A 27,831-nucleotide genomic window follows, 5' to 3' on the forward strand; every position below is an offset into this window, starting at 1 on the left:
TATAAAACTGCAGTAGTCAAAACAATATGGTACTGGCATAAAACAGCCATATAAGTCAATGGGATAGAATTCAGAGTCTAGAAATAAACCCACACATCTATGATCAATTGATTTCAATAAGGATGCTAAGACTATTCAATGGAGAAAGAATAGTCTTTTCAACAAATAGTGCAGAGATAACTGGATATCCACACGTAAAAGAGTGAATGAAATTGGACTCCCACCTCATACCATGCATAAAAATTAACTCAAAATGGATCGGAGAGCTAAATGTAAGAGCTAAAACTATAAAATTCTTAGAAGAAAATAAAGGTAATCAGGTCAGGCAACGGTTCTTATCTCTTTTAGTTCAATTCCTCCATTGCTGCCTTCTTTTGTGTTAAATAGATATATTTTGTAGCGTTCCACTTTAATTCCCTTGTCATTTCTTTTACTATGTATTTTGAGTTATCTTGTTAATGATTGTGCGGAGGCTAACAATTAACATAACAATCGAGTTCAACTCAATACCAACTTAATTTTAGTAGTATATGAAATGTCACACCTATATAGTTCCATCTCTCTCCCCCACCCATTATGCTATTATTGTCACAAAATATGACACCAAAAGCATAAACAACAAAAAAGATTAGACTTCATCAAAATTTAAAACTTTTCTGCATCCAAGGTAGAAGTCTAGGCTGTCTGTGTGCTTTTTGATGACACCATGGGGAGGAGGACACCTTGCCACTAGCTCCCTACTTAGCCTTCCTTGATAGTCCCAGCAGGGGAGTTGGGGGGCTGACTTAGTCCATTTGGGCTGCTGTAACAAAATGCCATAAACCAGATAGCTTATAACAACAGAAATGTATTTCTCACAGTTCTGAAAGCTGGCAAGTCCAAGATTAAGGCATCAACAGGTTGGGTGTCTGGTGAGGGCCTGCCATCTCACAGACAGAACCTTCTCCCTGTGTCCTCACGTGATGGAAGGGACGAGGGGCCTCTCTTGGGCCTCTTTTATAAGGGCACTAATTCCATTCATAAGGGCTCCACCCACATGTCCTAGTCACCTCCCCAAAACACCACCTCCTAATGCCATCATCCCCTTAAGGGTTAGGACTTCAACGTAGAAACTTAAGGGGTAACAGGCTCAGACATTCAGAGGTACATACAGGTGCCTTGTTCTCTGTGGTGTTTGCAGTAGAGAGGTTATTGTCTAAAAGTGTTTTTTCTTGCCAAGCTTCTCATCCACTTGTCCTATGGTAGTGAGAGGAGGCTTTTCTTGGGGCTTTTTTTCCCCGCTCTACCCCTTTTGGTATTTCCAGAGTGCTGGCTTCTTCAGCTACAAGTTTGGTATGTATGAGGCAAAAAGAACACGCAGGGAGCTCACCAACATGCCATTCCTGGGGTCCCAACTTTTCTAGTTTGTCTGCCTTCTTCTCTCTGCCTTCAGAATCGTCTTATGCTTGTCTTATATGTGATGACCAGGGTTTTAGTTGTACGCAGCAGAAAGAATAGGGAAAGTACATCTACTCCATCTTCCCCGAAGCAAATGTTCTGTAATTGACTTTTCAAATGGAAAGTTATAAAATAATTTTATTGTATGCAAGGAGCATTAAAATATTGAAATTAAGATTCATTATATTTGTAAATACAGTTTGTTAGTTTGTAAGAATTCTGTTGTAAGGTTTTATTTCAAAAAACTGGACTTGCAAATGTACTTGAAAAACATATATTTTTTTTTACAAAATAAAAGCAGATCACCCTTTTTGTCCATCCATGCCATGCCTCTAAGAAAGGGGAAGAAAAAACCCCACTCATGTTTATGAGAAGTTGGACTAGTAATAAACATGTCCCAAACTGGTTTCCAGGAAGTGTTGATTCCTTTAGGCTTTTTAGTTGCAAGTAACAGAAACAAGTTCTTAAGCAGAAGGCAGGGCTGTTCCTGGCTTCTGGAAGGTCCGGAACCAGGATGGCTCCAGGGTCCTAGGGAGCAGCAACTAATTGTTCAGGCCTCACGATGGGCTGAAGGGAGCCAGCCTTTCTTCAGCCATTGTGTTTCTCAGTCCAAGATCTGGATCCCAGGGAAAGAGATTCTGACCTCTGGCTTGGGTCACACTTGGGCCACGCTTGGGCTATGATGTCCAGGGAGGATGAAGCACCGTGAATGACAGTTTCAGTAAGACTGTCTTCAGTGGGGAAGGGGCAGAGGAGGAGAGTCCTCCCCAGCAAAATCAGGGTGCCGTTTATTAGAAGAAAAGGAAAGGATTAAAATTCTAGTCAAGTGAGAATCATAGATGTTTACTACAGATGCCAGCGGCTGGATTCCAAGTTAAGAGTTCTAGAGCCGGCCGGGCGCGGTGGCTCAAGCCTGTAATCCCAGCACTTTGGGAGGCCGAGGCGGGTGGATCATGAGGTCAAGAGATCGAGACCATCCTGGTCAACATGGTGAAACCCCGTCTCTACTAAAACTACAAAAAATTAGCTGGGCATGGTGGTGCGTGCCTGTAATCCCAGCTACTCAGGAGGCTGAGGCAGGAGAATTGCCTGGACCCGGGAGGCGGAGGTGGCGGTGAGCCGAGATGGCGCCATTGCACTCCAGCCTGGGTAACAAGAGCGAAACTCCGTCTCAAAAAAAAAAAAAAAAAAAAAAAAAAAGAGTTCTAGAGCCAATTAAGTTTGAGAGCCTGAGTTAGACAAGGAGAAATTCCTCTGAGAGCCTCTAACATGCTCTGGGAGCCTCCCAGCAGGGGTAGAGGATGCGTTGCCTTTAACTACATGGTACTTTTCTTGCCTTGGCACCCCATTAACATATTAGAATCTCTGGAAACTCAGCTGGGGATGGGCAGGTCTCTGCAAGCCTTTTAGCTCTGAGATCCCATGATCCTACATGAAGGATGTATTCTGTCCGCAGGTGGCTTTATTCCATCTTGCTGCACATCACGTGAGTCGTAACCAGTTCCCAGCTCTGACCTTTTCCAGGTGGGGGACACATCTCAGGTGTGGTGAGGTGGTGGCAGAGCTGGGACTAGAACTGGGGTCCCCTGGCTCCATGTCTTTCCCTCTATGGCGGCGCTGTGCCTTGCTGGGAGAGAAGTTAAGGACAACTGTCCATGGTAACTTCAGTTGGTGGGCCTCCCTCTAGGTCCTCCTGCCCTTGCCCGTCCCTGGCCAACTGCTCCTTCTCAGGAAAGACCTGCCCTCAGCTCTCTTAGCCCCGCAGTCTAGGAGAGGGAGGGGAGGAGGGAGGGTTGATTTCACTATTACAGTATTGCTGACTCTGTCCTGAGGAGGAAGCCTCGGCCAACTCTGGCCACTGCAGGGCAACTAGCTAATTATCTGTCTTTCCAGATGGACTGAACATATGACAGCGAGAACTGTTTGTCTTGTTCACTGCTGATTCCCTAGGGCCTGTCCCACGCCTTAAAGAATGGGCAGGATTTCACCAAGGTGGGGAACCTGGTGGGGTTAGGAAGAGAACATGCTGGGAAGGAGGATGCAGCACTGGCTAGCATAGAGCATTCCTTTGTGTTCAGTGGCAAAATAAGGCTGGAGGGTGTGTTGGGGACTCACTATATATGTATGTTTAAATGCTAGTACACTTTGACCCAGCAATTCCACTTAAAAGAATTTGTCCCAAGGGGACTAATCCAGACAAATGTACAAAAAAGTGTGTACTAGGCTATTCAATCACAGCATTATTTTTGTTGTTTTGTTGTTGTTGTTTTTGAGATGGACTCTGACTCTGTCACCTAGGCTGGAGTGCAGTGGCTCAGTCTCAGCTCACTGCATCCTCCGCCTTCTGGGTTCAAGCGATTCTCCTGCCTCAGCCTCCCAAGTAGCTGGGACTACAGGCGTCCGCCACCACTCCCAGTTAATTTTTATATTTTTAGTGAAACCAGACAAGAGTTTCACTGCGTTGACCAGGCTGGTCTTGAACTCCTGACCTTGGGATCCACCCACCTTGGCCTCCTAAAGTACTGAGATTACAGGCATGAGCCACCGTCCCTGGCCCACAGCACAGCATTATTATTTTTTTTTTCTTTGTTTTTTTTTTCTTTTTAAAGATGGGGTTTCACCATGATGGCCAGGCTGGTCTTGAACTCCTGACCTCAGGTGATCCACCCACCTTGGCCTCCCAAAGTGCTAGGATTACCGGCAGCATTGTTTTTAAAAAAGGAAACATAATAGACCCGGGGGACTCCAGAATGGGGAAGGGTTGGGGTGGGATGTTAAGAGTCGAAAATTTACCGATTGGGTACTGTGTTCATTTATTTAGGTGATGGGTTCACTAGACATCCAAACCTCAGCATTCCACAATATATCCATGTAGCACACCTGCACATGCACCCCAAGTCTACAATAAAATTAAATGAAAAATTAATAATAAAGGAAACAACCTAAATATTCAGTAATAGCAAAGCAATGATATAAAATATGGCACATCCAAAAATAATGAGTTATCTGACATTTAATAAAAATGACAAATTAGGTATGCCTCACAGGGAAATGTGTTCACAATATGTTAAGTAAAAAAACAGATTATAAAACAGATGGTAATCTTATTTTTATAAAGTAAATTAGCATTTCCTTTGATATGTAAATTTATAGACAGAAAAATGTTTGCAGGAATAAGAACCAAAATGTTTATAGTCATTATCTCTGGGTTACAGAATTAAAGGTGACTTTTCTATTATGGTGGGGGTGTTACTATTGTTTTTATTTTTTATGTTTTTCTCGTGCTACCTTGTCTAAGATATTATTTTTATCTAGATATATCTTCTAGTTATTGTACAGTGAATATATGTTTGGTAATCATTTTATAAAGTAAAAAATTTCATGCAAGGAAATCTGAACCTTACTCATAGGTGATGTAAATTAAGTTTTTATAAATTGAATAATGGAGAATCCCCTAAGCAAGTGAGCCAGTTAAAAGAATTTCATGGAAACCCCTCTGGGAACTTGAAGACTCCATTGGCAGGATAGCAAAAAGTATTCTCCGGCCTGTATTTCTCTTGTAAATTCTGATTTTGGAATGTTCCTTTTTTGCACAAGATGGTGGTAAGTTAATAGTTTATGGGGAATAGCACGGCAGGTTTAGACCTTGTCAGGTCATTGTGATCAAGCCACCAAAGTATCTGATTCAGGGCAGTGTTTTGTAAACCAGCAAAGCAGCCAGATTCACCTTGAGTAGTAAAATTCCAGTTGTGGGTCTGGAGTGTGGCTTTGTCACGGATATTGTTTTTCTGGTTTTGTTTTGCGGCAGCAAATGGTTGAGTGTCAAAAGTATCCTGGGACCCCTTGGCTTGTGCCCAAATCATGTTTGCTCCTGTGCACTTTCCTTACAGGAAAACCTGATCGGCGCCCTCTTGGCGATCTTCGGGCATCTTGTGGTCAGCATTGCCCTTAACCTCCAGGTAAGTTTCAGCCACCAGCACTGTCTGGGGGCAGAGACACAGCCGATGAGTCAGGGTATCTTATCCAGGTCCAGCTATCTCCTCTATGCAGGGCCTTTCCTACTACACTCCTGGGCTGTACCTGGGACAATACCTTGTGGGCCGCTCCATGATTTCTCTTGATTCGGTGGCCCCACTCCATCCCACCCTAGCCCTCCTAGCCAGGCCCTGACCATCTCTCTTTGGGCTTTGCAATGACCTCCTGCTAGCCTCTCTGGCTCTGGTCTTATCCTTTCCTGTTTCCTTTGCTGCAAAGCTGCTGGAATTACCATAGTTTTATCAAACTTAACTCTAATTACAGCACTGTTCATTACTTAAAAGCCTCAGGGGTACCCTATACAGCTGCTGTGGACGCTCCCACTGACTTCCAGGTCCCCTCGGCCGGTTTGAGTTCACAAGCAGCTGTGGTATGGAGCAAGTTGATAGCTAAGGAGCTTCTCATGGGGGCACCAGGGAGCTTGTGATACTGGCATGCGGCACAGCTGGGGTGCGCGTTGGAGCAGGGGGGCTGTCTTCTGTCAGCGGGGGTGCGAGTCTGGGAATAAATGCCCAGGGTCTTATTCTCTGCTAAGATGATTCTGAGGTGAGATTCACAGGCTTTCTCGAACGGTCCTCTGTGGGCCTGAGCCCCAGTTGCCTATGGGACTAATTCACTCATTAACGCACCTTTCATCTCCATTCCCTGCCTCGCTTTCCCCCTCCCTTTCTTGTGCTCCCTGGAATCATCTCATACAGACTACCTGCTCCCACATTCCTGTCTCAGGGACTGCTTCTAGGAAATCTGTATAAGGCTTGATACCTGCTAACAGGATGAATCCCACAGCACACTGGCCGGCTTCACTCCACCAGCACTTCAGTCTGCCAGCCAGCACTGCCCAGCTTCTGCCTGCAGTGAACTGCTCTCCTCCCTGGAGCAGGCGGGAGACTGTGATCCCTGTGGGCACATGCGTGTGCCTTGCTCACCTGTACCCTATGCGTCTCAGCTCTGGGATGTGTATGTTTCTGTGTGTCGCTGAGACCACGTGGTCTCTTAGCTACTTGTCTGGTTCATTCTCTTCTTTCTCCACACCAGTGTCTCTGTTATTTATCTGCTTCTGGGCAGCCCACATCATGATCCTCCCCAAATGGCAGACTTTGCCCTCTAAGTCAATGTGACTTTCTAGCCTGCCTTAGTTACTGCCTCAGTTTCTCCATCTAGGTTCATATTTCCCCCAAAAAGAATATTGACCATGCTTGAGCCACGTATCCACCCCAGGGAAAGCAAGGTCCGCTGATAACCACATGACCGCCCAGCGAGAGCTGCTGGCAGGTGGACAGGAAGGAGTGTGACGAACACTCAGACATCCCAAACATGAGGGATTCTGGAAACTATGGAGAGAGGGAGATTGACCTGAGGGCCAGGTCAAGTGGGATCTTTAGACTATGGCTTGCACCCTGAGACTGCGTATTGCCTGTGACGTGCATTAGAAATGCCTGTTTCCAGACCTCACCCACGCCTCTCTGAGACTGACTTAGGATAAGGCCCAGGCAGATATTTTGTCAAAGATTCCAAGGGAAGTTGTAAGAATTCCCAGCCTGTGGGAGAACTGCTGTCTTAGAACTGTCTAGTATTTAGATCCCTACTGTCTTACTCTTCTCTGAGTCAGGACTCCACAAGAACCTGACAAGTCTTCCCAATTTATTTTCAAGTTGGGGTAGATTTAGGTTACCTACATCATAGCATTTTTTTCCCCCAAACATCTGAGCAAATTACATTATTTTTCGGGTTTCTAGAAGTACTGCCACATCCGCCTGGCAGGCTCCAAGGATCCCCGGGCCTATTTCAAGACCAAGACATGGTGGCTGGGCCTGTTCCTGATGCTTCTGGGTGAACTGGGTGTGTTCGCCTCCTACGCCTTCGCACCGCTGTCACTCATCGTGCCCCTCAGCGCAGTCTCTGTGATAGGTAAGACCAGAGCTGCCCCACCTTCCCCTGGGGTGCTACTGCCAGGATCAAAGGTGCTCAATGAACAGACCAGCTTTAGCTTGGATAATAAGAGCCTAATACAAAGGGCATCAGACACACCACGCCCTGTAAGTGTTTACAGATCTTAATTCTGCTAATCCTCTGGCCACCTATTGAAGGAGATGTTGTTGTTATCCTCATGTAACAGATAAGGAAACTGAGGCACAGGGTAATGAAAATACGTTCCCCAAATGACACAGGTAGTGAGGGCTGGGATGTGAACTGGGCTGTCTGGTTCTCAAATCTGTTTTAAGATTCCGAAAGTTTATCAGAATTGCTTTTTATTTCTAAAAGAAGAAGGAAGATAAACCCTAATCTATGCATCTTTTCACTATCAAGATACATTAAGCTTTTTGCTGGGTGCGGTGGCTGGTACCTGTAATCCCAGCTACTTGGGAACCTGAGGTGGGAGGATCACTTGAGGCCAGAAGTTTGAGACCAGCCTGGATGATATGGAGAGACCCCATCTCTACAAAAAAAATGAAAAAAAAAAAATTAGCTGGGCATGGTGGTGTGCACCTGTGGTTCTAGCTACTTGGAAAGCAGAAGCAGAAGGATCCCTTAAGTCCAGAGTTTGAGGCTGCAGTGAGCTTTGATTGCACAATTGCACTCCAGCCTGGGGGACCCCATCTATTAAAAAAACAAATTAAGCTTTTGTAGAGTTCCTTCCAAAGTGCTGGGACTACAATTGTAAGCCACCACGCCTAGCCATTAACTTTCTCATCTGCCAGTTTTCTATGATTTCCGTAATCACTGAACCACTGTTTCAGAACATTTGAACCAACTAAAAGACAAAGGAGCATTAGTGTTCATGAGAACACAAGCAAAATAGAATTAGAAAAAAAAAAAAAAAAAAAAAAAGGCTGGGCGCAGTGGCTCACTCCTGTAATTCCAGCACTTTGGGAGGCTGAGGCTAGTGGATCACCTGAGGTCAGGAGTTCAAGACCAGCCTGGCCAACATAGTGAAACCCCATCTCTGCTAAAAATACAAAAAATTAGCTGGGCATGGTGGTGGGCGTCTGTAATCCCAGCTACTCTGGAGGCTCATGCAGGAGAATCACTTGAACCCAGGAGGCAGAGGTTGCAGTGAGCCAAGATGGCGCCATTGCACTCCAGCCTCGGCAACAAGAGCAAAACTCCATCTCAAAAAGAAAAAAAATCAATTTCTTCTTAAAGAAAAGTCGTTATTAGATTAGTGAACAATAGCTTTTTTGTGTGTGTAGCAGCCAGGACAATGAACTTGCTTTGAAATAATTCTTTCCATTTTGCTGGCAAGCACTACTCTGCCCAGACGCACTTCTCTGCTCTTAAAGGAGAAAGTCATATTTAGGGTCTTATTCCTCCTTGAGTTAAAAGTTTCTCTTCTATTTAAGGGATGGCAGATGCATGGTAACTATGTGCCCCTTCCTGTGCTCCAGGCAGACATCGTTAATCAATCATGGCACTCCTTCCTAGAGAGCCTAGATGGGGCCTCAGAATTCTCAGTGCTTCCAACAGTTACTAACAGTCACCAGGAGTTGGCAAAGGAGCAGAAATCTATTTACTTTCCCTGTTCCTGTTATAAGGCCCTGTTTTTCCTAACCAGGGTTGGTGAACTGGCAGTTTATAAAATGAATGAGGTCCTCAGGCATGGTGTGTGTTTTCTCCCACACAGTATTTTTGTTTTTAATGTAATTTGAATTAGCTGAGACAAGTGGTTTGCCAGAGTCTCAGCCTTTCCCTATTGTCTTACTTCCGGACCATTTTCTACGTTTATGTTATGTTACTCCCCAGCCCCTCTATGTGATCATACCTATAGCCTTATCACTCTGCTCTGCCCACTGCAGGTATCTCCAAAGGGCTCCCAAACCTTTTCACAATGAGAAATAATTGTCTGAGTGACTGGTGCTTTAGATATTAGTCTTTGAATTTTAATAAGTTTCAAAGAACAAAATTCATTTTTTTTTAAAGGCTAATTTATAATGATAAAACTTCAGATATCAACCACTGGAAGTTAAGGGGCCCTAGAGCTTCTGAAGTCATCCAGTGAATAATAATGTTAAAAAATAATGATTACCATTTATTAGATATCTATGACTTAACCATCACTGCTCCAGGTACTTTTAGTAATAATAGCTTAGTTATTGAGATTGACTGTGTGCCAAATGACTTGTATATATTCTTCAATTACCCCTATCATTCAGAAAAGTAATTTTCAATGGTATGCTGGTAAACCACCTCTCAGAGAGACAAAGGAAAAAAAGAAGGGGAGATGAAGGGATGGAGAAAAGGGATGGAAAGGTGGGAAAGGAGAAAAGAAAGAGCTGATTTGTAGTGCTTGCCAGTTTGTATGGTATATATATTATTACTTCCACTATGGCTCATTTCAGGTAGGATTGTTTCCTGAATATTTAACAAAATATTTAACATTCTATGAGCTGGTGCCAGCTGGATCTAACACCATATTTCATAGACTAGAGAACTGAGACTCAGGTGAAGTGACATATCCAAGGATACACAGCCAGAAGAGTCAGAACTAGGATGGTGAGTGATCCAGGTCTGTTCATAGTGACTGCCAGCCCTATCCTTTTGGGCAGTCCCAAGGGTCTTTGAGTATATCTGTGAACATGGAAGAGGCAGGGAGAGGAAGAATTGGGGGAAATGTCAGAGGTGGGTGTTGCAGTGGAAGGAGTAAGAGGCCTGGCCTCCTGCAGTCCTGGGTTCAATTCTTGCCTTCCCTTACCACCTTTGTGGTCTTGAATGGGCCCTTCGCCTCTCTCAGCTTCAGTGTCCCCATTTGTCAAATAGGAATAATGAGAGCACCCACCTCCAAAGGTGAACATGCCAGAAATATCTTGTGTAAACCACCTGTTGCACAGCAGGTACTCAATGCTTCTGGCCTTGTAGGAAATCCTCAGGAAGGAAGGCTCCTCTCTGAGCCTCCCTTTCCTAGATGGAATCACACAGGACCCAAGCTCTTGGCAGCATGAGTGACAGGAAGTACCAAGTTCCAATGCAAAGGAGCTACCCAGAGGGTACGGGTGAAGGGATGCCCTTTAGCTAACAGCAGCCTCAATTCTCTTTTCTTTGTGCTTCATTTTTCAGCCAGTGCCATCATAGGAATCATATTCATCAAGGAAAAGTGGAAACTGAAAGACTTTCTGAGTAAGTTCAGTGATTTGAACTGTGTCCTTAATTTCGTACTAATGCTTTTTGTTAATTGTAAAACCAGTTCACTCTAATTCAGAGGTTATCTGCCTCCTGCTCTTCTCTGTGGTTCTATCTTCTGCCCTCAACAGATTCCTCAGAGCTGGATTTATTAATCAGGGGTTCCCAAGCCTGGCCACACATCAGAATCATCAGTGAGGCTTTTAAAAATAGACTTTTATCCATCCTATTGGATCACTTTTGAGCACCTATTGTTGGGATTTTAGGAGGCCCAGTAAAAGAAACCCTCTCCCTGACCTAGTTCTAAAGCAATGGGAGTCAAACACAGGTGATCAGAAGTCATACTTTATTCCTAATCAAAGCTAGATTAGAGCATTTTAGGTGAGCTAGATTAAAGCATAAAGCTGCTTAGGTGAGCAGCCAAGGGAAGGTCCTTACACTCTCCCCACAGGACCCTCCAGCTCCCAGTCAGACCTTGGGCAGGTCCCCCAGAGAAACACTAGGGTTTACAGAGTGGAGACGCTTAGCCAGAATTATTGCCTCATATAGTTTAGGGCAGAGAAGGAAGAAAAAAGATCAAAGCCCCAGTGTTTAATTTTTTATTTTTTTAATTGATTAGCTCCATCCAGTTGAGAAATGTGGATCAACAGGGCAAGAGGCAAAAGTGTCATTTTAATGGAGGTCCCTCCACATGGAAACCCAAGGAGTGGGGAAGAAGTGTTCCCCACAAAACACCTACTAAGTGCCATGTTGTGTTATAGGTGCTGGAGATACAGCAGTAGGACAGATGGGGCTTCTGCTCCCAGAGATGTGTGTGTGTGTGTGTGTGTGTGTGTGTGTGTGTGTGTGTGTGTGTGTGTGTTGGGGGAGGGGAGAGACACAATATACAAGTAAACAACTAAATGAAATAATTTTAGGTTGTAGTGAGTTTTTCAGAGAAAATAGAATGCTTTTAGTGACTGGGAAGATGGGAACACTTTCCTAGACTGATCAGGGTCAGACTCTCTGAGGAGGTGATTTTTTCCCCCAACTTTTAAGTTCAGGGGTGCACGTGCAGGATGTGCAGGTTTGTTACATAGGTCAATGTGTGCCAACGTGTGGTTTGCTACACAGATCATCCCATCACCTAGGTATTAAGCCTAGCATCTGTTAGCTATTCTTCCTGGTGGTCTCCCTCTCCCCATCCCCCACCCTCCGACAGCTCCCAGTGTGTGTTGTTCCCTGCCCCCTCCGTGTATTTATGTGTTCTCATCATTCAGCTCCCACTTACAATTGAGGACACACAGTATTTGGTTTTCTGTTCCTGCATTAGTTTGCTGAGGATAATGGCTTCCAGGTCCATCCATGTCCCTGCAAAGAATATAATATCGTTCCTTTTTTTGGCTGCATAGTATTCCATGGTGTGTATGTACCACATTTTCTTTATCCAGTCTGTCATCAATGGGCATTTAGGTTGGTTCTATGTCTTTGCTATAATGAATAGTGCTGCAGTGAATATATGTGCATATGTGCACATCTATCTTTATAATAGAACAATTTATATTCCTTTGAGTATATACCCCGTAATGGGGTTGCTGGGTCATGGTATTTCTGCCCCTAGGTCTTGAGGAATTGCCATACTGTCTTCCACAATAGTTGAACCAATTTATACAAGGAGGTGATTTTTAAGCCTAGATCCAGATCCTACTAGAGGATTGCCATCCCCAGGTCTGTGGGCAGGGTTTTCCACATAGCAGGAGCCACAGATGTAAAGCTGTGAGGCAGGAACCAGCTTGGTTTGTCTAGTCTCAGTAAGGCTGTGTAGCCAGAGGGGTGTGAAGAAAGAGAGAGAGAGATCAGGGAGGACCGGCTGATGTAGGCTTATGCATCATACTGTGGAGTTGAGGAGTATGGTGGCCCAAGCTCTGTCCTCAGAGCTTCTGAGCTGTGGGCTGGGGCCTGGGCATTGGCGTTCTTATAGAGCTCCCCAGGGTCAATCATATACTGAAGTCCACAAATCACTTTGAAATGCATGAAAAGTAAGATGGATTGACACATGGATAGGTAGGTGAGAAAACAAGTATAATGAAAGGCCAATTTAGAATCTAGCTGTTGGGGCTATGGATACTCACCGTACAACTTTTTGAACTTTAACGAATGTCTGAAAAATTTTAAAACAGAACTTCAGGGAAAGAAAATTTCCAAGATGTTGTGTATATACAGCCAAGTTTGGGGACCACTGTTGGGAATAATAAGATTGAGATGGGACCAAGAGGCTGAAAATAAAAGGATTTTACTCGGAAAAAAAAGCAGAACTTTGGAAAAAAAAAAAAGTAGAGACTTTGGAGCTATTGTCAAGAAGACCAAATGACAGACCCCAATTTCAGTAGTCTTAATGAGGGGGCAGGGGAGCTAGGGCTGGTTCCAAGACTACTATAGAGGTTTGCATCCCTTTGGGAATACTCTAGGTCGTCCTAGGATGAGAGCCATGCTAGTCCAAGCAGTGCCCTGTGTGACTTGGAAAAAGAAGGCCCCTCTGGGCATCTGTAGTTTTATAGGCACAAGCCTTGATGAGCAGGGCATGGCCTGGATTTTTAGCCCATCTCACCCATTCAGCCAGGTGCCCTTGTTCCGTGAGCAACCTGCACAGCAGTACATGGCTGCCTTACCTGGAGTTCCATTAAATTCAGCAAACATTCACTGAGCGCTAGACCTGTGTTGGACGCTGCAGGTGTGGAGATGAGTAAGACCCATCTCTGCCCGAAGAATACTTTAGATAACAGACTTACTTTGTTGAGTTTAACCGTGTCTCTTTCATTCGTTGAACAACTATTTTTTGAGCACCTCCTGAATTTACGAGGCCTAGTACTGAGAATAAAGATAAAAGACATTTAACATGGCATCACATTTTCTTTAGACAGTGGGATGAAATAGGCAAAGTTAGTCCTGTCCTGGAAGAATCCAGAGGCCTATGGTCACCGTAAGTGTGGCTGAGGACTCTCGGCCATTTTTTGGCTGCCTGAGGCTGGGCTGGACCTGGAGGCTTTTCACCAACCGTACAGACTTCAATAGGCGTGTGACTAGACTCCGGGGAGAGATGAGAGCCATGCCGCCTGGACCACTAGCAGTCTGTGATGGGTCTGTGGAGGAGAATATCGATAATAATTATATAGTTCCCTTGCACGCAGGTTAGATAGCCATTTGGGAAAGGACGAGGTAATTTTTAGAAGGTACCTGTTGAGCTCTGAAGGTTTGCCTTTATGTTTTATTTTATTTGGTTTTTTAGTTTGAGCATAAAGTGATTTTAGCTTTAAAACGCTACCTGTAAAATGCGCATTAAAATCATGGTGCAATACCATCATGGCTAAAATGAAAGAAACAAAATGTGTTGACAAGAATGTAACTGGAACTCTCATACTCTACTGGTGGGAGTGTAAATTGGTACAGCCACTTGGGAAAAACATTTGACACTAACTACCAAGCTGAACATCCACATATCCTGTGAAGGAATTCCACCCCTCATTTTATACACAACAGAAATGCATACACATTTTTCTCAAATGACATGTATGAGAATGTTCACAGCAACATTATTTTTCACAACTCCAGGCTGGAGACTCCTCAAATGGTCCCCAGCAGTAGAATGGATAAATTGTGTTGTATTCACACAGTGGATCACCGTACACAGTGAGAATGAAGGAACTGCCGCTGTGCCCCACAGCGCAGATGAATCTCACAAACATCATGATGAGCGAATACGACAAAAGAGATCAGACTGTGTATGAGTCCATTCATATAAAGCACAAAGGCAGGCAAAACTATCAGTGCCGATACACGCCAAGATAGTGTCACCCTGATGGTGGGGGCTAGCGACCGGAAAGGAACACAAATGAGAAGTTTCAGGATCCGGCTCATGTTCTTCTCCTCCATCTGGGAGCTGGTTTCATGAGTGTGTTCACTTTGGGAGAATTCCTCAAGCACTTTTTGTATGCAGGTTATACTTCATTAAAGGTTTGGGGTTTTTTGTTTTGTTTTGTTTTGTTTTTACATTAAGTGTTTTTTTTTTTTAATGACATTAAGGAAGATCATTTATTTTTTAAAGTAAAGAAAAACCAAAAATACAAACAATAACAGGTCATGGTATGTTGCACGAGAAGCCTGTTTCTTCATGGCTGAGAATGTGTACTGTATCTCAGGCCTGTTCTTGCAGTGAGTCCTTGACAGCTTCTCTTCCCCACAGGGCGCTACATCTTGTCCTTTGTCGGCTGTGGTTTGGCTGTTGTGGGTACCTACCTGTTGGTGACATTCGCACCCAACAGTCACGAGAAGATGACAGGCGAGAATGTCACCAGGCACCTCGTGAGCTGGCCTTTCCTTTTGTACATGGTAAGAGAAGCCTCCAGTCCTTCCCCCTGAGATGGCAGGAGGGAGATCAAGTCCTAGAAACCAGAAACATGAATACCCAGCAACAGGGGATTCCATGAATTGTGGCACATTTTACCAGCTTGAAAGACCGTGCTTCTGGAGAGTATGCAGTTTGTGGTGAAATGCTTGTTTCATTCATGTCCTGAGTAATATAAAAACCATTATATAGTAGGATGCCAATTTTACTTTTTAGAGGTGTGTGTGGGTATGGTCATATACTGTATCTATGAAGGCCTGGATGGGAAAACAAATTCCATCTGTAGTTAGCGCTGGGAGATAGTGTCATGACTCAGTTCTTATTCCCTCTTCATCTTTCTGAATTGTCCAGAAGTTCTACACTAACCATTTCAAACTTTATGGTAAGGGGAAGAAAAAGTTAAAACTGTAAATAATTTAAGAATGTTATTTTATTTCCCAGTATCACACTGCTGATAGAAGCTGCTAGAAGCCCAAGAGACACAGGGAACTTTGTCTCCTAATCCCTCAGCCAGAGCTCAGTCCTCTGCCCCAGCTCTATCCCATTTTAGGTCTACAAATAAACTGACTAAGGAAAACTTCTAAAGTTTTTGATAAAGCTACTGGTACATTTTTGTTCCATGCCCTGTGCTGTGCTGAACACATTTTTATATATCATCTCAGATTCTCTTAACCCTATAAAGTAAGTGTTCTTCCCATTTTATGGGTGAGAAAACCAGAGCTCTGAGAGGTTAGCTCATCTGCTCAGAGTCCATAAAAGCAGAGCTGGATTTGAAGGCTGGGCCCACCTGGTCTCAGGTGCTGTCTTCCTTCCTCATGGCCTACTGACAAAGGTGTTCACTGTTCTCCTCTGTCATAAACAGTCTGGTCTCTGATTGAGTCTAGAGCCCTGCAATATCCTTTTTCCTCAGATCATTCACAAGGCAGAGCATCAATTCCCCTGAAATAGGGTCTGTGTCATTTCCCAAGTGGCAGCCATCCCCAGCATGTAGTTGGTGACAGAGCAAAGACTGCCTCCTTGGGCAAAGTTTTAGGGCTTCTATCCTCTTAAGTGCTGTGTGGCCTTAGCCAAGTTGCTTTCCTTCTCTGTTTCCCTCTCTGTAAAATGGCAAGAATCTCTGGACTTAGAATTGCTATTGGGAGATCCAGGAGTTAGCATTTAAGTTACCCGGAATGTGGTAGATGCTCAGTGAATGATTTCATTGCCCTACTTCATCATGACTGGGAGGGGGTGCTTCCAGCTGGAGAGATTTGGCCAAACCAAATTCCATCAATATTTATTGAGCATCTGCTGTGTGCTAGACACCATGGATATAAAAAAATAAATGAGACATCCCTACGGAACTCACGGACTGTTGGGAGGCACCACCTATGCACAGCCATCTCATGGCATGATAGCCAGTGCTATTCCAGCGTTCATTTTAAAATCATGGCGAATGGGCCACGTGTGGTGGTTCACACCTGTAAGCCCAGTATTTTGGGAGGCCGAGGCAGGAGGATTGCTTGAGCGTAGGAACTTGAGACCAGCGTGGGCAACATGGCAAAATGCCGTCTCTATTAAAAAAATAAAAGTAAAAATTAGCTGGGTGTGGTGGTGCATGCCTGTGGTCCCAGCTACTCAGGAGGCTAAGATGGGAGGATAGCTTGAGCCTTGGAGGCCAAAGCTACAGTGAGCCGTGATCACACGACTGCCCTCCAGCCCGAGTGACACAGTGAAACCCTGTCTCAAAAAAAGAAAAAGAAAAAAAAAAAGAATCATAGAGAATGGCTGAAAAATTGGGACCCCTGAAATGCAGGCACAGTGATTGGGAATGTTGATGATTGATGGCACACCCACTTGACGAAGTATTCTGCGGCAATTAAAGATAATTATGACAACTTCACAAAACATGAAGATTGTTTATGGTAACTAAAAACAGCCCACTACAAAATTGTGCGTTGACCATGATGACAACTAGATAAAATATGTATTCACTGGAACAAAGACAAAGAAGAAATGGGGAAATGAAAGCAGCTGTGTTTTATGGTCTCTAATTAGAAGGAATGTTTTAAATGTTTCAAAATGCCCACTGATGTTTCTGTGTTGGTTTTTATACCAAATCAGCTTTGATAAGAGGTTTGGGATAGGCAAATGGGACTAAGCTGTTGTCCAAGTTTTCTGCTTTAGTTGCACTGGGCGCTGGGGCTGGCTTAACTTCTTGGGAAAGTGTTAGCAAATACCTGGGCCTTTAAGGGGTAGAAAGGACAAGTTATTGAAGAAAGGAGGGGGGCTTCTCAAACTCAGAATTCACGTCGTCTAATGGTAAGTTTCTACTGATAGAGCACCTTCTAAACTCCGGGCACTGGGCCTCTCATCTCCAGACAGCATGGCCAGCAGGAAAGTGCATGGGTCTGGGAACCAGACTGTCCAGGTTTCAATTCCTCTGTGCCATGCCTGGGATTGCGGTAGTACCTGCTTCCTAGAGTTACTGTGCTGATTTAGTGAGTTTAAGGTAGATAAAGTGCTTAGAACACTGCCTGGCATACAAGATGTCATTTAGTGTAAGCTGTGATGATGAGCCCATAAAAAGAATTCTTATCCCTATTTCACAGAGGATTAACTAAAGTTTAGAGAAGTTAAGTGACTTACCCAAGGCCACACAACTAGTTTGGAAGCAGATCCAAGTTCAAACCCAGGTCTCCCTGACTCCAAATGCCTTCCTCGTTTTACAGTTAAGCCTCACGTTTGAAGCTTGGCTGGGGGCAGAGGGAGTATATACTCTTCTTCTTCTTCTTCTTCTTATTATTATTATTATTATTATTGAGGTGGTGCCTCTCTCTGTCACCTAGGCTGGAGTGCAGTGCCATGACCTCAGCAAGATTCTCCTGCCTGCCTCAGCTTCCTGGGTAACTGGGATTACAGGCAGGTGCTACCACTCCTGGCTAATTTTTTTTTTTTTTTTTTTTTTGTTTTTTTTTAGTAGAGACAGGGTTTCACCATGTTGGCCAGGCTGGTCTCAAACTCCTGACTTCAGGTGATCTGCCTGCCTCGGCCTCCCAAAGTTGCTAGGATTACAGGGGTGAGCCACCACGCCCAGCCTCATATTCTTGACCAAAGAGCTTGGCGAACAAGTGTCTCCCTCTTGGACTGATCTGTTGTTTTAATGGGGATACTCATGGAGCCGTGGAAGGCGAGGAAATCATCTCAGCCTGATGAATCTTGGTCCTCCAAGAAAAAGTGGATATGAGGGCAGCACATCACCCTCAAAGCTTCAACCTCAGAAGAACAGGGAGTTACTTCTCAGTACTAGCCAGGGACTAGAGAGGTTCACTCTGTGTTTCCCTTGTCCCCTGAATATCTAACAATAGTTTGGGAAATGCTGAATCAGAGCTCGGTCATTCCCTTTCAACCCTGGGACTCTGATAACGGCCCACCCCACCAGTGCCTCCCAGTCTCACCTACCTCTGTGGTCCTCACTGACCCCCCTCCTTGTTGCCTTCCACAGCTGGTGGAGATCATTCTGTTCTGCTTGTTGCTCTACTTCTACAAGGAGAAGAACGCCAACAACATTGTCGTGATTCTTCTCTTGGTGGCGTTACTCGGTAAGTTGGCATCTGGGTGATTGAGTTTTGCCACCACCAAGAAGCACCAAATGGAGATGTGGATTTTGTTTGCAGAGCTGTGGCCCCTGGATCCAGAAGCCACTTAAGACTGGCTCAGGTTGTTCTGTCTCTATCAGTGGCTTGGGGGAGCTGGGTCCCTGCTGACTGGAGACAAAGTCCTGTCCTCAAGGAGCCTCCAGTCTAAAGGGAGAAAATAGCAGTAAACAACTAGCCAAATTCATAGGTTATGTAAGCTTGGGCAGTAACAATTCCAATGAGGAAGAATAAAGCAGAGTGAAGATGAGGTGAGTTACGTTGTTTACGAGACGACAGAAGTAGAGTACGCCCCGGCAACTGAGCCCAGAAAAGATCTGTGCAAAACCTATCAGAGCTGAGGAATTAATTCTGGATTCAAAGGCAAAACCAGATTTTGTCCTCTATTTTTTTCCCCCTTTTAGAGGGATGGGTGCTGTGGAAGAGATGGCTCCTGAATCAGCTTAAGGCTAGAACTGCATATTAAGTTTTCCTTTTTTTTGAGACAGCCTCGCTCTGTCATTCAGGCTGGAGTGCAGTGGTACAATCATAGCTCACTGCAGTCTTGACCTCCTGGCCTCAATTGATCCCCCTGCCTCTGCTTCCCAAAGTGCCAGGATTACAGGCACGAGCCGCTGTGCCTGGGTAGAACTGCATATAATTTGATATGTAAATACAGCTGTGGAAGAAGAACAGGGAATTACTTCTCAGTACTAGCCAGGGACTAGAGAGAAGGCTAGTCCTTCCTGAGAAGGAGGAGCGGACAGAGGCAGAGGAGCAGGCTGTGTCAAGGCTGGTGGAGCCTGCTGCTGCACTGCTCTTGTATCTCTGGCCTCAGGCTAGTGACCCTCCCTCCTTAAGCCACACTGTCCACTTCTCTAAAGCGGGGAGTATGAGAACTTCCAAGTCACAGAAGGGAGTCGAGGTAAAATGAGACATGCAGGTGCCTAATATGTGTATTTCTCTTCTGACCTTCCTGTTGAGTGCCTCACCACAGCGACAGGCCATCAACCAAATAGATATCTGTCACTGAAGACAGGGTTGCATTAATTAATTTTTTAACAGCTCTGTTGGGATATAATTTATATACCATAAAGTTCACATGTTTAAAGTATACAATTCAGCGGTTTTTAGTTTTTTGTTTTTTTTTTTTTTTGAGACGGAGTTTCACCCATGTTACCCAGGCTGGAGTGCAATGGTGCGATCTCGGCTCACCGCAACCTCCGCCTCCTAGGTTCAGGCAATTCTCCTGCCTCAGCCTCCTGAGTAGCTGGGATTACAGGCACGCGCCACCATACCCAGCTAATGTTTTGTATTTTTAGTAGAGACGGGGTTTCACCATGTTGACCAGGATGGTCTCGATCTCTTGACCTTGTGATCCACCCGCCTCGGCCTCCCAAAGTGCTGGGATTACAAGCTTGAGCCACCGCGCCCGACCACTTTAGTATTTCATAGAGCTGTGAAACCATCATCCTAATCTAATTTTAGAACATTTTGTCACCCCAAAAAGAAACCCTGTTCCCATTTGCAGTCACTCCCTGTTCCCCTTCTCCCAGCCCCAGACAACTACTAAGCCGCCGTCTGTCCCTGTAGATTTGCCTTTTTGAGTGCCTTCGTAAATGAAGTCATATGCTTTGTGACCTGTCGTGACTGGCTTCTTTCACTGAGCGTGATGATTTTGAGGTTCACCCACATCATAGCATGAATCAGTCCTCATTCCTTGGTCACTTTGTTTTCAAAATGGATGGGAAGGATCATGGCCCTGAAACATCCTCTCCTCTTACATAGGAAGGCCGGAAGGTTCTGAGGCCATTGGCCAATCCCTTCTCACTAAGGAGGACACCCTGATGACAAGTGCTTAAGTGACTGTGATGTTTGGAAACTGTAGCAGAATGGGTGAGGGGCCTGAGAGCCACCATGTGTGTAGGGGGGTCGTTGGCAGGAGAAAGCAAAATAAACCAAAGCTGAAGACTAAGAAAGCAGAGCAGAGCAGCTGGGACCGCGGCTTCACCTGGACCACTCCTGGGGGCTGTCTCTAACTCCTGTGTGGCAGGGTGGTCTGACAGTCCACAGTGAGAAGACGTTTCTGAACAGTAGGGTAGAGCAAGGGTCTCCACAGGGAGGTGAACAGGATGCTCCACTGGGTACACAGAGAGAATATTAGAACTTCAATCATTTTTTTCTCCACCTTTTAAATTATATTCCTGTACAAATTTTATAATGTACATACCACTGAAGTACAGTGTCACATGACTATAATTTGAAAATAAGTACACACATACTGGAAACGTTTGCACATATGCACAGGGGTGTGCATTTGGAAACACAAGAGAAATGTTTTTAAAAATATAGGTGACTGGGCACTAAAAAAACCCAACAACTCCTGAGCGGTTTACACACCACATGTTTTTCCTCTGGTTGCTGTGAGACTGGTAAGTTCATTCATCCATTCAGGGATCCTTTTGACCACAGCGCTGGGCACTCCAGGCCTCAGAGAACTGAACTTACTGCAGTATAGAGGTGACATCCAGGAATACCTGCAGGGGTTTGGCCTTTCTCCCTGCTTTGGTGTAGTCAGCACAGAGGATGGGAGTCACGGGAGAGGCGCATACAAGACCCAGTGCAAACAGCATCTGTCACTGTTAAAACTGCTGGCTTGACTCTGTTCCTGTTCCCTCCCCTCTTTCTCACTAAGTCCTTTGGGGTTACAGACTGGCTTTCTGGCCCTAACTCTGCATTTCCCAGAGGCCCCCCACTCACCATTGTCCCCTATCTGCAGGCTCCATGACGGTGGTGACAGTCAAGGCCGTGGCCGGGATGCTTGTCTTGTCCATTCAAGGGAACCTGCAGCTTGACTACCCCATCTTCTACGTGATGTTTGTGTGCATGGTGGCAACCGCCGTCTACCAGGCTGCGTGAGTTACAAATCCTTTTCCTGCTGGGTCCTGCCATTCAGGCTGCTTCTCTTCTGGGGTCCTGATGACATACTCTGTGAAGCCAGAGGAGGGCAGAGCATGCTACAGGCCCTGGCATCCAGCGTGGATAGAGGAGCTTCTAATTTGCTGAGTTGTCATGTGGAGGGACACGTGCTGCTCAAAAGACAAAGCAAAGCCGAGCACAATGACCCACGCCTGTAATCTCAGCTCTTTGGGAGGCTCAGGTGGGTGGGTCACTTGAGGCCAGGAGTTTGAGACCAGCCTGACCAACATGGTGAAACCCTGTCTCTGTTAAAAAAATATGTATATATATAAACCACACACACACACAAATTAGCTGAGCATGATGCGCATGCCTGTAGTCCTGGCTATTCAGAAAGTTGAGGCACAAGAATTAAATAAAAAAGAAAGAAATATGAAGCCAGCAGTGGATGAGTTTTTCCCCGTTGCCTCAGAATGAGAATTTTTTCATTTGTTTTTTTTTTTTTTTTTGAGACAGAATCTCACTGTTGCCCAGGCTGGAGTGCAGTGGTGCCATCCCGGCTCATTGCAACCTCTGCCTCCAGGGTTTAAGCGATTCTCCTGCCTCAGCCTCCCAAGTAGCTGGTACTACAGGTGTGCGCCACCATGCTGGCTAATTTTTGTATTTTTAGTAGAGACGGGATTTCACTTTGTGGGCCAGACTGGTCTCAAACTCCTCACCTCAAGTGATCCGCTCGTGTCAGCCTCCCAAAGTACTGGGATTACAGGCATGAGCCCCCACACTTGGCCCGAATATGACAAATTTGTGGTTGGAGGCAGCCTCACTTCCCATCTCCTCCGGGGCAGGTGATTGTCTCAGGGGCCTCGGAATGGTGGCCATCTCTAGGAGGCACCTGCTTGTCTGCTGGGTTGGAAAGAAAAGTTGTCATTTCTTGCCCTCAATATATCGTCTCCAAACCTTCCCAAGTGGAAGGCAAAGTGCCCCCTCCTCTTTCAAGCATGAAGTTAAGCAAAAGGCAGCAGCCTGAGGGCAGGGCCTGTGTCTTGTTTGCATTTGAGTCCCTGAGTCCAACAGAGGGCCTGGGAGGAGGAGAGGCTCTAGGAAATCGTAGGTGACAAACCCTGCATAGGTACGCAGGACTCAGCAGTGCTTGAGGCTGATTCAGCCTGGGAAGCTCAGGCTGGGGCTCAAGGTCCACCAGCTGCATGGCCTCCAGGGACCATACAAGCAGCTGCTGCTGGCCCGGTGTTTGGTGTGAGCCCAGCTCTCTTCCCAGTGCTTTATGGAACTGGCTAAGTTGGTCCTTACAACACTCCTTTGACTTTGAGGATACTATCCCCTCTTCCTAGCCTCTTACCCTCTTTGCCTCAGTTCCTCATTTTGCATATGAGGCTAGGAAGAGGCGGAGCCGAGATCTGAACCCAGGCATCTGGCTCCCCAGCCCACGTCCTCACTGCTCTGCTGTCTCCTGCTCAGCTTCTCCAAGATTCAGATTCTTCACCTGCAAATGAGAACAACAGTTCCTACCTAACAGAATCACATGAAGCTCTTAGGAGAACATCTCTAGGCAAATGTCCAGTAAACATGAACTGTTTCTGTGATTATTGGCCTTGGTATTGTTATTTTGGTTATTGTTATTTTTGGTCCCACTATAATTCCAGTCATCACCAGAGAGCTCCTGCCAGTACAAGACTCTGTGCTGAGCACCTCCAGGCCTCACAACCATGGCTCAGATGCCCTGTCTCCTAAGGAGCTACTCATTCACTAGGCAGTGCAGCCCACTGAGAGTGCTCAGCACACAGAGATGATGAGGGTAACCACTCACTGCCCTAAGGCATTCACAGCCCCAGGAAGAAGACAGCCAGTGAACAAACTATTACAGTCAAGCTGCATGCAGTGGCTCACACCTATAATCCCAGCTACTCAGGAGGCTGAGGCAGGAGGAGCATTTGAGCCCTGTAGTTGGAGGGTATGGTGAGCTATCATTGTGCCACTGCGCTCCTAGGCCACAAAGCAAAATTAAAAAATGGAAGCAATTGAGTATGGTATAAGCAACTATACAGAGAAAGGGCAAAGAGGCCGGGCATGGTGGCTCACACCTGTAATCTTAGCACTCTGGGATGCCAAGGCGGGTGGCTTGCCGGAGCTCAGGAGTTCGAGACCAGCCTGGGCAACATGATAAAACCCCGTCTCTACTAAAATAGAAAAAATTAGTCGGGGGTGATGATACGTGCCTATAGTCCCAGCTACTTGGGAGGCTGAGACAAGAGAATCACTTGAATCCAGAAGAGAGGGGTTGCAGTGAGCTGAGATTGTGCCACTGCACTTCAGACTGGGCAACAGAGCAAGACTCTATCTCAAAAATAAAAAAAAAAAAAAAAAAAAAGAAAGGACAAAGAATATCTTCCAAAATGGGGGTATTGTTTATCATAGATGGAGTGATTAGGAAGGACTCTAATTTTCTCTCTTTTTCCTGTATTTATTGCAGGATCACATTATTCATTATTTTCAAATTAAAAATAAATTTGTTTAAAAGAATAATTATAACACTGGGCAGAATGTGATTAGTGCTGTAAGAGTTTCTGGGGGCAGGGGTATAAGAGATACAGGAATGGCTCTTTTTAATGGGGTGGGGATACAGCAGGGTGTGGAGAAGGGCGTTTCAGGTGACAGAAACCATACAACCAAAGGTGTGAGACTATGATGGCCTGGCTCACTTGGGAAATGGGGATGGGCCTTAGCTGTGTGTCCAGGGGAAGAGTGGGAATCAAGCATGGACCCCAGACCAGGGATACACGGTGCACTATAACATGAGGGTGGCATTTTTAGAAACCAAAGGAACGTTCCTAAATGTATCAACTTCATATTTCAAACCAAACTCTACTGTTGTCAGCTCTTAGCCTTTCCAGCATCTCCACAGCTCACTGACTGGAGTGCTTTTGTGTTGAAGGTTTTTGAGTCAAGCCTCACAGATGTACGACTCCTCTTTGATTGCCAGCGTGGGCTACATTCTATCCACAACCATTGCTATCACAGCAGGTAAGGGTGGCCCATTGCTAGATTTCCATCTCTACCTTAGCAGCGGGGTGTTATCCCAGGGCAGAGGGAGGCTGATTCTGCTGACTTGTTCTCCCTGTAGAGTGATTTATAGGTTCATGGAGAATGTGCAGGATTTCCAGACAGAGAGACCTGGGTTTGTATCCCAGCGCAGACACACACCAGCTGTGTGCCTCTGCAAACTTCACCTAACCTCTCTGAACTTCAGCTCCACATTCATAAAATAGGAGTGATAACACTTACCTCCTAGAATTATGATAGGTATGATCCAAATGTCCCCTGTGCCATACTGTGGGTACTTTAACAAGTTTTGCCATCATCTTCTGGCTCCACAACCCCCACTGGCTAAGTGACCACAAATCTTTTCTATATAATTTTTAAAGATTATGAATATGCATAGCATTGCAACATCCATCGATGCTCAATAAGTGGTCATTAGCATTACAGTCCTTTTTCTTCTATTTCATGTCTAATTTTTTTTTTTCCATTTTCTTTCTGTAGTGGCCTCAGAGGCTGCAAGCATATAAAACTGTTTGTTTAACTGGCATAATAGGTGACTAAAATCTTCGGAGTACAATATCTAATAAGTACCAAGTGCTTTCCTTTGATGAGAGCCTGGCTGTAAAGCCCTGTGCTCTGCACGACACTTTAGACAAGTGGTGCCCTAGTTCCCGTCTGAGCAGGTAGGAGCACACAAGACACACAGCTTCCAGGGCCCATGCTGTGAGCAGCACCAGAGGCCATGGGGTGTTGATCCAGAGCAGCCAGAAGCTAAGCTAAGTCATGGTCAAGAAGCTTGGTCAAGAAGTGTGAAGACCAGTCAAGGCTGAAATTAACAGCAGGTGCTGTGGTTGAGTGAGAACAGAAGTCAAGGCAGGGAATCAGGAGCTCAGGAATACAGCTAGAGGCCTGTGTAGGTGAGATGATTCCAGACAAAGACCGGCTCAGGGCAGGGGCAGTAGTCCTACCCCACTCCCATACCACAGGAGTAGACCTGCAGACTTGGCATCTGCTGGCCACACAAAGTTAGAAAGCTCTAACAACATAAGCACAAAGCCTTTATCCATCTTAAGAAAGGTGAAGGGGAGAAGATTGTAGGCACAAACTGGTAAATAGGGTCGGTGGTTTAGTTAGTAAGTGTTCTTTGTCGTTTTCCTGCCTTGATCATGTGCTGTGGTTATGGAAGATATGACTGGGGGAAGCTGGAGGAAGGGTGTATGGGGACTCTGCACCGCTTTTGTGAGTCTAATATTATCCCCCAGTAAAAGTTAAAAAACTAGATGGAGATCAGAGGGGCCTAAGGTGGGAAAAACTTGACAACCTGATCCCCTAATGGCTTTGATTCCATTCTTCTTGTAAGGCACAGTCATAATATATTTTGATCATTTTGGCTTCCTGAAGGGAAGAGAGCTTAGCCAAATCCAGACAGACTGGCAGATGGGTGATTTGAAAACAGCTCAGTGGTATTTTCTGTGATTTGCTGCTGCAGGTGCAGTATTTTACCTGGACTTCATCGGGGAGGACGTGCTACATATCTGCATGTTTGCACTGGGGTGAGTTCCATCCTGCTTGCCGGCCCCAAGACGTAGAATTCCAAGCAGGTTGCTCCTCTCTCTCCTTATTGCTACAGCTGCCCCATCCTTTAGACTCAGAGGAGCTGTGGGATTGTGGAGCTTTGTCCTCAGAGGTGAACATTTTATCCCCTAAGGGCTTTATCTTCCCCTTTCTTCTCTTTTGGACTCTAGTCTCTTTGGCATTTCTCAAATATCACATTTTGGCACATGAGAAGGCTCTCAACCTCACCTCGGATCTAAGAAATGCATATTGAAGCTACATGAGATACCATCATTTTGCAAAATCTAACAGGACTGATAGTATTCCACATTGGCAAGAGGATGAGGAGAGCAGCCCACTCCCATGCTGTTCGTATATTTTAATGTGGGAGGAAAATTCACAACAGCAACAAAAAAAATCCAAACAAGCATACTTTCTGATGCAGTATTCCATTCTAACCATTTATCTTGGAAAAATGCTCCAACAGGGATTCAAAGACACATGTATGAGGCTATTTATTAATTTTTTAATTAGTTGTCTCAACAAACAATTGAAAGCAATAGAAATGCTCAGCAGTAGAATATATGTTTTAAAAAATTATGCCATATCCAGATAATAGCATGCCATGCTGCCATTTTGAAAATTTGAGGCCAGCCTGTAGGTGCTGACACAGAACCATGTCTAGAACACATTCATCAAAAGAAATCACAAACTTTTAAAAATGTGGTCTTGGCCAGGTGTGGTGGCTCACACCTGTAATCCCAACACTTTGGGAGGCCGAGGCTGGTGGATCACCGGAGGTCAGGAGTTTGAGACCAGTCTGGCCAACATGGTGAAACCCCGTCTCTAATAAAAATACAAAAATATCAGCCAGGTATGGTAGCAGGTGCCTGTAATCCCAGCTACTTGGGAGGCTGAGGCAGGGGAATCTCTTGAACCCAGGAGGTAGAGGTTGCAGTGAGCTGAGATCATTCCATTGCACTCCCGCCTGGGCAATGAGAGCGTAACTCTGTCTCAAAAAAAATAAAAGAAAGAAAAGAGAAAGAAAGAGAGAGAAAGAACAAAAGAAAGAAAGAAGGAAAGGAAGGGAGGGAGGGAAGGAAAGAAAGGAAGGAAAGGAAGGAAGGAAATGTGGCCATCGCCTTACCCTATGATCCAGCAATTTCATTTCTAGATTTTCACCCGAAAGAAAGAGTACATCTGTATTAGTCTATTCTCACACTGCTAATAAAGACATACCCCAGACTGGGTAATTTATAAAGGGAAGAGGTTTAATTGACTCACAGTTCAGCATGGCTGGGGAGGCCTCAGGAAATTTACAATTATGGTGGAAGGAAGCAAACACATCCTCCTTCACATGGTGACAGGAAGGAGAGAAGTACCAAGCAAAGGGGGAAAAGCCCCTTATAAAACCATTAGATCTAGTGAGAATTCACTCACTATCACGAGAACAGCACGGGGTAGCTGCCCCCATGATTCAGTTACCTGCCAGCAGGTCCCTCCCATGACACATGGGGATTATGGGAACTACGATTCAAGATGAGATTTGGGTGGGGACACAGCCAAATCATATCAGCATCTGTTGACAAAATGACTTGCACATGAGTTTTGATATAGTAGCTTTATTTCCAAACTGGAAACAACCCAAATGTCTACCAACAGGAGAGCAGGCAAAACATAGTGTATTCAGACAATGAGTTCTACATAACAATTAAAAAT

At 45.2% G+C, this 27,831-nt stretch overlaps 1 protein-coding gene across 2 annotated transcripts in view; it reads left to right on the plus strand.

Annotated features, from left to right (window-relative positions):
* Positions 1-27,831, plus strand: part of NIPAL3 (NIPA like domain containing 3) — a 57,068-nt gene that overhangs the window by 20,090 nt on the left and 9,147 nt on the right. For both annotated transcript variants that reach the window (XM_032300826.1, XM_032300827.1), the window contains exons 3-10: positions 5,328-5,396; positions 7,209-7,380; positions 10,525-10,584; positions 14,807-14,952; positions 18,453-18,549; positions 21,362-21,497; positions 24,452-24,540; positions 26,048-26,111. In XM_032300826.1, coding sequence (XP_032156717.1) covers positions 5,328-5,396; positions 7,209-7,380; positions 10,525-10,584; positions 14,807-14,952; positions 18,453-18,549; positions 21,362-21,497; positions 24,452-24,540; positions 26,048-26,111 — 833 coding nt within the window. The remainder of the gene's footprint in view (positions 1-5,327; positions 5,397-7,208; positions 7,381-10,524; positions 10,585-14,806; positions 14,953-18,452; positions 18,550-21,361; positions 21,498-24,451; positions 24,541-26,047; positions 26,112-27,831) is intronic.

Source organism: Sapajus apella, unplaced genomic scaffold, assembly GCF_009761245.1.
Source record: "Sapajus apella isolate SASKATOON/1434 unplaced genomic scaffold, GSC_monkey_1.0 scaffold43, whole genome shotgun sequence".
Lineage (NCBI taxonomy): Eukaryota > Metazoa > Chordata > Mammalia > Primates > Cebidae > Sapajus > Sapajus apella.